Consider the following 11,353-nt stretch of genomic DNA (forward strand, 5'->3'; position numbering starts at 1 on the left):
TCCCCCTGGGATAGGGGTTCACGTTCTTTTATCTAGACTGGAACGGTCTGCATTACTTTAAAAGGATAACTGTGTTGATAAATCTGGTTTGAAATCTATTGAACAGCAATAAATTACTGTTACCTCCTATTACTGTTATGCAAAACAAATAATAATAAAAATTCATTAATTTGTGTGCAAAAGATAAAATTGAAATCTTTAAAAGGCCCAAATTTCCCCCCCCCCAAAAAAAAGAGTCATTGTAATGATATGTCGCAGTCGAAAATTTAACCGCCTCCTATTTGCCCCTTTTTGAAAATTCGTGAGTTCTTGAGATGAATGCAGGCAATAAATGGTGATTTTTCCATTTGGAATTAACGTTGAAGAAAACACTTCAACAAAAGTAGAAACGAGTTAAGCATTTGAGAATTTGAAATCAAAGGAAATGAAGCATCATTCAACAAAATTCTTAAGAATATGAATAATATATAAATCAAGGGTTAAGGGATGCTTGAAATAAGTAATAATTAAGGATTTTTTTTATTGTTATTTTTGAAATAAATTAAAAACAATCATGAGATAAGTGCTTTTACTCCTTTTCCCTTTTTACAATCATTATTATCAATTGATTAATGTTGTCAAAATTTTTCAGTTCGAAATGATCACAATAAACGGAGGCTACTGTTAATATTTCGGTTTGAAACTAGCCATAACCTTTAAAACTTACCCTAACTATAGCAAACACCTATTAAGTTTTCAGCAAAGCCTAAATTTCATAATACGTTTGACGTTATGCATTGTTATAAGGATAAAATAATTTCATCAAAAGTTCATAAAGTCATATTATGAAACAAAAAAGATCTAGTCATGTGATCAAAATCGATAAAAAAACCCCACTCCCATCTGTTTTTTCCCTCTTTATTTTTATGCAAAATTATGCTTGCGTTAGGCAAATGATTATCAACCTTTGACCATTGCTTCGTTATCTAAAGAGCTTACAGAGGCATCATATAAGATTTTTAAAAAATATGCTTTATTAATGCAGCAATGTGCATAAAAATTCGATAAATCAGTATCTGGGACCATTATGAAATGAAAGATATGTTCTGACTATGCAAAAATATAAATCATTTAATGAAGAACAACGGTTTCTGAAAGAAGTTATTTTGGTGTTAGTCATTTTAAATTCTAAAAATCATTCAAAGAAAGGTTAAATTAAAAAAAATGCCATTCGAAAACTGATATTAAGAGGGAAATATCAATTTTAGAAGCTTCAGAACTATGACGCATAATGCCAGATATTCATGCAGGATTTGGTTTGCAATATTTAATATATTGTTCTCTGGATAGATGGCGCCACGTCAAACAATGTTAAATAGGAAATTTCTTGAGCGTATATTTTCGTGCGCAACTGAAATAAATAGGTTAGGAAAGAAAAAAGAAATTATATGGAAGTGTATGTAGTAAAGCTTTATGAAAATGCTAAAAGGGGCTAATGGTTATTTTATGCACTTTTAAGATATTACTTTAAGTATTAATTCTGCTGTAAACAGAAGAAGAATTGGAAGAAAATGCCGGCAGTAGAAATCAAGCTAATGCGCCACCACAACATCTATTTCTGAAAAAATTGGAATTAAACACTCATTTTATTTGTTTGGATTTTATGCAAAATTTCTCTTAAAAGAGTGATGAGATGCTGCTTAATCTGTATTGTGATTTCGTTTGTAAAAATCACAATCCTAGATGGAATGGTCATAATTCAAATAAGAGTTGTTGTTTTGTTTCGTTTTTTTATCAAAATGATAACATGAATGTTATCCTCTCTGTTTTCTCGAATATTTAAATAATATTGAATTAGAATCGATAAACTTGAGACTGTCTGAAAGTGTTACAGGGTCACGACTGATTCAATTTTTGGATGTTAGTAACCCCATGTCCGGGCTTAATCGCCAAATAACTCGCCAAGAATGACTTGACAAATTTAGTAAAAATGTTAAATTCACGGTAGAGGTTAATATTTCGTAACTACTGTACGCCAGTACCATTCAAGGCGTTCTCTGATATAACACATTTATTAGAGAGTATGTGAGAAGGTTTTGGGGGGGACCAGTTGGGTTTGTACACTGAATCTGAGAGGAAGGAAATACTTTGACACTAAAACTCAATCAAATAACCAACGAGAGAGATACACATTTAAATGTAATTGCTGTTATACTGATAAAAGCAGATACTGAATTCTAATTCTGTGAATAATAAATGTTGGCTAAGCTTTTAGAGATTGAGATGAAAAGCGGAGTTGAAGGAAAGATGCTACTTCACACTTTCAGCCTTTCACAAAACTTAGAAAGTGAAAGATAACACTCCAACTCATTAAAATTTCAAAGATATTGTCTTAGATTCACTGCTTATTAAGTACAAATTAAGACCAATTATAATTAATAAAATGCCTGTTATTAAATTCAATTTTTATTTACCCATAATGCATTGGTTTTTTATTATTTATTCCATAGTTTTATTTCTAAAATAATATAATACTATCTGCTTTTGGCGACCAGTTCTTTCGCCAAGTGTATCGACTTTTTAGGTGGTTGAATAATTAATTTGTTATTAGATACAACTTAAAAAACTAGAATACAATGAATTCAATCAGTACTCTGCAAATTAAAAACTAAATATATTGCGAAATAAAAGCTGATCTTGAAAATCCTACTACTGAGTAAAAACACGGGACTGAATGTTTTGATATAATTTTAATTCCTTCATAGCATTTAAAAACATTTTTTTCAGATAATGTCTCAAATTGAATTAAAAATATTATTTCTTTTATAAAAGAAATTGTGCAGAAATGAAATTGATATCATTAAAAAGATAATCTTTTTTTTTTTTTTTTTTAGTTTTAAGATAATACATTTTCTTTTTTTGAAGATAATTGTTTTAGAAAATAGAAATTTCAGTTTCCATAGGGAAGTCATGACGGCAAGACTTGAAATTAACGTACGGTGGCCAAACCGAAATATTTTTTTGCAATCTATAAAAGCTATTTGTAACCAATTCTGGCATCCATCTAGAATAGCAGTTTTTAGGTGAATTTTTGGAGAATTGGCATGATTTTGATGTGCTTGGCGAGAAAAACCTTATCACGATAGTTAAGCCTATTTTTGAGCTCGCTTTAACTTTCTGTTTGAAGTCTATTCCTTTATTTCATTTACATCTTCTTTCCTCTGAATGAATCCCCTTTTTGGTGAGATTTCGAAACATCTCCAGAATATTTCTAATAATATTTTGAAGCACCATTCATTAACTGAACGAAGCGTTGGATTTGATGCACTTGTAAAAATATTCAATGAAGGAAGCAGTCTGAAATACGTGTGATGGTTTGTTGAAATTTGAATGCTGCCATTCTACGGTAAGTAATACGTGCGATTTCTGTGCCACGTATTGTTTGACAACGGATTCTAAAACCCCCCGCGCTTTTGCGCATGCGTTAGGATGGGTTTAATTCGTAAAAAGAAGAAAGGAAAACTAAAATAAACTCGGATTATTCATGGATTGAATTAAAATAAATTAATATGGTCAGAAACAATAAATACTCGAATACACATGAAAAAAAATTGAACTAAAAAGTATCTAATAGAGCTAAAATCAAGGTCAACGAATGACGAAGAATACTGGAAATGCGCTCATCCTTCCGCGTCTCACCCCTCAGTGAAATAAAGTCGTCTGAGCATACTGAAACGAACAGTAAGTTAGCGTTTTATATATATAGATAGTTGAGGTTGCGAAAAATGTTTTAGATGAAAAAGTTTAGTGTTCAAACAAATTGTAAACATTTTAACTCCTTATAATAAAAGTTTCCAGTATATTCCTTTATTTTTTTTCTTCCTGCTTTTATATCCATTAGTGTTTAAATTTTCATAGATTCTGATTATTCTGAGAAAAAAAGAATCCTATTCTTCAGCTGTCCATACATTTGTTCGAACTCAAGCCCTCATTGTCGCATGGTATGGCTTGAAATTCGCTCCAGGTAAGTTAATAAAATTTCAAATTTCATCATCTCAGAAAAGTCTGGAATACAGGGTTATTTTCCGAAAATTTATCATTTCATTCAGTATTCGGCGAAATCCTAGGGACGGGTACCGCCAAATTTGGCGCCAAACTTTAAAGGAAAAGTCGCTAACGTCTCTTGAAAATAGTCATAATATTAAGAAATAAAATTCTGAAGATTGCAACGTCTACGGGCTTGGCGAGAAAAATTTGGCGGAAAGTCGCCAAATGGTACCCGTCCCTAGAACTGTACCCAGTATTATTATGTGAATCCATTTTTAATCTTAGAAAGTATATTATGCAAACATATACTCTAATAAAATATAGGATTAGATCTTTATGCTATTGTTTAATTTATCAGCAATATTTTAATTGTATTTTTGTATTTCTATTATTTTTTTGTATTTGTTTTGATAAGCTGGTTTGACATTGACAAATCAAATTTTACCACACTATATTTTTGAGGGAATATGTATTCTGGATTGATAATTTTTTTCCTGAAAATTTTAAATCGAAATTTAATTAATTAAAAAATAAATTAGTAAATTTAAAGTTGATATCACAAATACTGTGTTTAGTATGACAGCCGATATATAAATTAATATTTGGCGGTAGTTGGAAGCTCTTTTTTTTTTCCGAACTGTTCTGACGTAAGTGGTTTTATAAAAAAAAAACTTTATTACTGTCTTCATAAAACATCTGCCAAATTATAATAGTTTTTATACTTTTTTTTGTAATTAGATGATTACTTTATAATCAACCTGTATTTTCGTATTTTCAGATTATCTTAATTATTAATTAACCAATCGAACGGTGCTAAACTTTTGTTTATTCAAAAAGTACCGCCTATTAATGAATTTTTGAAAAATGCATTTCAACATTCCATAATAATCATATGAATGAATTAAGAAATAAATTCAGGACTAAAAAGAAAAAAAAATGTGGTTTATTAAATACTTGGAGGTCGAAATAAAATTATAAATTCGTTAGGCCTGAAAAAATTGAATCGCAAAGGTATCACCAGAAATTTTGTGAAAATTTATTATAAATGAGATTGAATCTGCAGCTTACTTCTAATATTCTCAGCGGTTTAAGATTTTACAATTTTGTTTTGACATAAAACCTTTTTCTGATTTTAAATATACTAATAAACCCTTGATATTTAAAAGCAACGTTTGTATTTTATCATTTTCTTTGGTCTTCTGTCAATCACCATATAATGCCATGTAAAATTTTCAAAATTTTTAATTAAATAAATTAATTTGTTTAATGAAAATTAATGAAATTTTTAAAGTGAATTGTGACTTTCCAGTGAAGAGTAATTGCATATCTATGGAACAAAAATTCAGTATTTATCAAATGAATTGGTTTGGCTGCCATCCAAGATGGCGTTAGTTTGGCGAGTATTTTAACGGTTGGCGACAAATTCAAAAGATTGGCAATATGGCAATACTGTGAATATAAGTTTAATGATTGTAGCTAACTGTGGGTTAAGGAAGATCTTTTTTTTTTTCTTTCATGAATCTATGTGTTGAATTAAAAAATTGTCCGAACTTACTTTACTTTACTTTTACTTTGCCTTTTCTACAAATTTATATTTGTTTTTTTACTTGCAGGAGGTTACAATTCACTATACTGTTTACTAAATGTGCTTATATATGCAGTTCTCCATTTTCATCATGCTGCGGTAATTTCAATGCCTTTTTTTAAACACTGGCACTGGGAAACAGTAACATTGGCTTTAATTTATGTGGTAAGGTTATATTTTGATTGAATTTCGAAGTATTGTTTATGTAGTAGAACCTCGATTATATGAGATGATCAGAAGTGTCGGATAATCGAAAAATAAGTTAACAGAAAATACATTTTAAATCATGGCTTTCTTTCGATAAGATTTCTGAAACATTTTAATATAAAATTATAAAAATAAATCTGTATGTACTACCATTTGTAAATATGCATTTTAACAAACCCAAAAGTCAATCACAGATAGTATATAGAATTTAGGAATCTTCTACTGTTTCTACATTATTTCAAGATTATTAAAATTGTAGTTTTATGCGCATAAATTTTCCACCTCTTTTACTATGCCCTTTTATTTTTATTTTCATATTTTAAATTAATTTTAAATATTTATTTATTTTGCTTTCTGGTATACAAAAAGAAAGTTTGTAAGAAAGTCCGTTCACAGGAAGTTTGTCTGTCCGGTTGTCCAAGTACAAAAGAACGCGATAACTACAAAACGTAAGGAGAAAAATGAATGAAATTTGGTATAAAGATTAAATATGGATTATATAGATCCTTTATCAAATTTGGATATAAATCCATCAAGGAATTAACAGTATATCAGTCCATATTTTTGATGGACTGTATAGGTATAGGTCAGAATACAAAGCGCGTAATCTTAGATAATTGAAATTTAGTATGTTATTTCGTGACTACAATTATAGTTCGATGTCAGATTCTGGTTTCAGTCGGTTCGAATTTTTTTAAGTTGCCATGTTATCTTTCAACAAATATTTATAAAATTTATTTTTCCTATATTATGAGTATAATATGCAAGAATTCCATTTTCATTATTTTGTTTTTATTACGTTTAACATTCCGAGGGCTAAATTTTTTTTAAAAAATTCTGATGTCTTCAAAGCTGTCTTTTTGCTGATTATATGATTTTTAGAAATTATTTTTTTTAGTCCTATATTAAAGAAATATATAAAAAAAAATTCTTTCTAGAACGAAAAGATTTTAAAAATAAATGGAGTATTTTTGAATTTTTGTTACATTCTTTATAATTATGTTATAACATTTCCTAAATGCTTTCACTAAATGAATTGATCTAAACAGTAAGAAAAGGCTTTAAGGTAGTAGTCTATGCAGCATAATTCCAAATATATATATATATATCATACATCTCTATAATTGCATCAATGAAATTATTTTTAAAACATTTCAGCAAACGATATTTATCGGTTTCTTAATTTTAAAAGTCTCACCAAGCGAAAAATGGAATAATAGGAAAAAATAGCAGACGATGTTTATCAAAAAAAATTAAAAAGACAAAATAAGCGAGTAAAATAATAACAATAAAAAAAATTAAGCAGACGACATTTATAAATATTTTTTTCCAAGAAGAGCTATTTCAATTTTTTTTTTCAAACAGCATTTAATTAGACTCGCTAAAAAAATGAGAAATAATAAAGAAGAAAAAATAATATTCAGAGATAAATAATTAAATGAATCAGATCTTGTTTATATGTGCTCCTGATATAAGACATAATTGAAAGAATTTGTGCACAAATATTAGTTGTACGAGTGATAATTGCTGTATTGTAAACTAGATCGTTATTTTCCCCAAAATTAATTTAACCCAAAAAATATTGAACTAGATTTAGGAACAAACTATCATGAATGATTCTCCCCGAAACTTTCTCGCATACTTTGAAATAAAGGTGCTATCTTATCTGCTTTCACAAGAAAAAAAAATGAGCATTTTACGTAAGACCATGAATGCAAAGAGTGCTTAGAATTTTATTTTCAGAATCCCACACATGAGCGTTTTGTTCTTTGTAGTATAGTGAAGAAATACTGAGTAAATATTTAGACACTTTTTCGCTTTCCGAATGCAATCAAAATTTGACACAAAATTATAATTTCAGTAAAAATGACCATAACAAATTTCATTTGTCAGAAGGTAGATCCGATGACGGATTTAGTTCAACATTTCAAAAAGATCTGCAATCTAAATGTTAAAACTGTAGCTCTGATTTTATGAATCTAATTCTTTACGTTTTGTAATTATCTTGTTCAATTTCATTTGGAAAGACAGACAGTCAACTTCCTGTGAATGCATTTTGCTCAAAAATGGGTATATATCTTTGAGTTAGAGACTACATATCAACTTTGAATAATCTAATTCAAAAATTTTTTGAATTATCTTGTTTACAGACTTCTAAAAACGTACATTTCCGGACTAAGAAAAGAAACTAAAAAAGTAAAAATTCGTCAAAATCTCGTGGTAGAATTTTTTGACGATCATAATATTGCTATTTTTAATACTTCTAGAATTATTTCTTTATTTTAAAACTCTTTAAATGACCTTAAACCAGAACCGAAGTTTATGACTTGAAAAAAAAAGCTGCACATCTTTGATATATATATATATATATATATATATATATATATATATATATATATATATATATATATATATATATATATATATATATATATATATATATATATATATATATATATATATATATATATATATTCATTTCTAAATCTACATTTTCTTCACGACAAAATTTTCTGTTTGTATACTCTGTATACGAGAAAATAAAAATTGTATTTTCATAAATTTCAAGAAGTCATTTAAATCCAAATTTGAATTGCGGTTGAGTTTAATTGAATACGCACAATGATTTCAAGTTCATACTAATCCTTTTCCTTGAAAGAGTGATTTTTCACTATTGTAATTGTAACTATCTAATTTTCAGACAGTGGATGCAAAATTTTTACAGTAATAAATAATATATTTATTTGGCTTTTCAACGATATTTTACCATTGGGAAAAAAAGTTCTGACTTTAAAATGCCAAACGATAAATTAGAAACTAATAACGAAACGAAATAAACTAAAATACGAAAAATAAATAAAAATAAAATAAAAAAATAAAAATAAATAAAAATAAAATAAAAATAAATAAAAATAAAATAAAAATAATAAAATAAAAAAAAACGAAAAAAAATTTTTTTATTTCGCATATTTTGACTAATCACATTATTACAATTCTAATATCGTTTGTTATTCGCAAATATTGCATTTTTCAAAACAAAAAGTTTGAAGACTGATGTGTGTTGTTTATTGTTGCTCTTAATTTTATAATAAAACTATTTTTCTATTGCAGTTGCAGTTCTCTATCTATTTCGTTTACTATTCGCAGCTGTACTTTTTCCCACCAAGAAACTGCAAACCGTCATTCTTTGTTTTACGTCTAAATATGGGCATTGCTCTTTTATTTTTTGTCTTTGGCAAAGATTTCTTTGTATCAGTATTTAATTTTATAAGTGGAAAAAAGAAGTCTACAGAAAAACAAAAGAAATAGTACTAAAAATTCAGAAGTTTGATTATAAAAAACTGATTTTTAAATATGCAGAATTTCTGAAATGGTTTACCCTTTTGACAAATAAAATTTCACCTTTTCATTTCTGCATTTTGAAAGATGGTTTATGGTAATATTTATTATTTTTTTTTTTGTAATTGCACACACTGCCATTTCTTTGATATTTTAAATTGTTGATAAAAACAGAATAATGATGCTATGTTTATGAAAATCTTTATATTTAAGTAATGTTAAGTCTAAGTGATGTTATGTGTATTAATTTAAATTAATATTTCTCATTGTATCGTTTAATTAGAATTTCATTCATTATATTAAGAGCTTGTCGAAATGTTTTATGAAAATTAATATGTGATATGTTAATTTATGATCCAAATTTTTTTAATTAGATTCTACAAAACAATAACAAGTTTTTAAACAAATGTTAAAGTTACTGCTTTGCACGAATTAAAAGAGTTTTTTCAACAACTGCTTTAAAATGTTATTTGGTTCAATTCATTCAATAAATATTATTTATTATCATTACTTTCATTATTTTATCAATAATATTTTGCATTTCCGCATTCGATTTAAATAATTACAGTCATTTAAAAATATAGCAACACTAATAATTTTTGAAGAATTTGTGGATTTTTTTTCGTGTCTGTGTGTGCATGTTTCTACTACACAAGTGGAATTATTGAAACCTTGTTAATAAAACAATTTTGAATTCTGAAATTGCTTTCATATGTATGTTACTAAACTTATGAGTACTAAACTGATATATTTTCATAATATGTATTATGTAAATGCATTTAATTTAAATATTAGTGAGATTATTTATTACCAGTTCTACTTCAAATATGAAAATGTTTATCTGATATAAAATATCTATAAGAGCAAACTATGTACTATGTGCAGGCAAAGTATGAAATCCAGCATCCTATAGAATACCAAGGCATTGTATGTATAGTCTAAAATTAGCCGACAATTTACGAAACGATTCATATTTCACACATTTCCTAGGCATTCTATAGAATATTAAATGAGAAACGGCAAAGTATGAAATACATCTCCGATTCATTTCGAATATCACGTGATAAGGTACGTGACTATGAACGCACACCTCAGGTATCTCCGATTCGTTTCGAATATCACTTGGCATGGCACGTTAAGAATATTTTCAATTCTAAGCAATTACTTGATTAGAATTGAAGATATTCCTGACCAGATATTCTTTCCAGTGGAAGAGGCCAAGGATTCGTCAAATGCACGTGGAAAGCAAAGGGCAAAAATATGAAATATTTTTGCGTGAAAAATGGAATGTAATTCAAAATGTCATTCAAGTCTACCATGTTGCAACAAGTAGGTTAATTTTTATTTCTTATATTTTATATGAAAATTTTGTTTACCTTAATAAGAAGGGCAATAGGCCGGGATAGCCTGCTGATAGGGTGCTGGATTCGCATCCCTTGGGTTGCGAATTCGAACACCGCGGGCCGAAGACTCTCCGTTTGTGTGGTGGCTGGCCCACGTATAAATCTGTCACGGTCAAAGTCCTCCATGTCGAGAGTAATACCACTGGGGGTACTGGATCAGGGGTGATCGTTCTCTGATTCAGGTCTAAATTACGATCTGTGGATGAGTGAATGAAGTCCGTCCCGTAAAAAGGGTTGTGACGTGTGTGTAGCTAAGTCGTTCTCTTGGCCCTAGATAGCGCTACTATAAAAACAAGAGACGCTCTCCCACCGGCTTAAAATCTCTGTCTTCGTAACAGCGGGCTTGTCCATGGCAAGTGCCATAAGAAACCACAACAACAACAGCAAATGTTAAGAAATAATTCAAAAGATGTAATTTCTAAGAGTTTTAATGCAAAATAGTCGATGTTTTCAAAGAAAGTTTGATTATTTTTCATGGCATTCATTATTTGATTATTTTTCACAGCATTGCTCCCTCACTGATATGGTATGCAGTGAAGTAGGGACCAGGTATGTATGCATCCATGTTTTTTTTACAGACTGGGATAGCCTGGTTGGTAGGGTGTTGGATTCACATACCTTGGGTTGCGAATTCGAACCCCGAGGGCCGAAGACTCTCCGTGTGTGTGGTGGCTGGCGCACGTATAAATCTGTCGTGGTAACAAAGTCCTCCATGTCGAGAGTAATACCACTGGGGGTACTGGATCAGAGGTGATCGCCCTCTGATTCAGTTCTAAATTACGATCTGTGGATG

The 11,353-nt window shown here is 28.9% G+C and overlaps 1 protein-coding gene across 4 annotated transcripts in view; it reads left to right on the forward strand.

Annotated features, from left to right (window-relative positions):
• Positions 1–9,233, forward strand: part of LOC129956482 (elongation of very long chain fatty acids protein AAEL008004-like) — a 143,650-nt gene extending 134,417 nt beyond the window's left edge. For all 4 annotated transcript variants that reach the window (XM_056068389.1, XM_056068387.1, XM_056068388.1 and 1 more), the window contains exons 7-9: positions 3,898–4,003; positions 5,640–5,776; positions 8,930–9,233. In XM_056068389.1, coding sequence (XP_055924364.1) covers positions 3,898–4,003; positions 5,640–5,776; positions 8,930–9,127 — 441 coding nt within the window. In that variant the 3' untranslated portion in view covers positions 9,128–9,233. The remainder of the gene's footprint in view (positions 1–3,897; positions 4,004–5,639; positions 5,777–8,929) is intronic.
• Positions 9,234–11,353: the final 2,120 nt, after the last annotated feature.

This window comes from Argiope bruennichi, chromosome 11, assembly GCF_947563725.1.
Source record: "Argiope bruennichi chromosome 11, qqArgBrue1.1, whole genome shotgun sequence".
In the NCBI taxonomy this organism is placed as follows: Eukaryota; Metazoa; Arthropoda; class Arachnida; order Araneae; family Araneidae; genus Argiope; species Argiope bruennichi.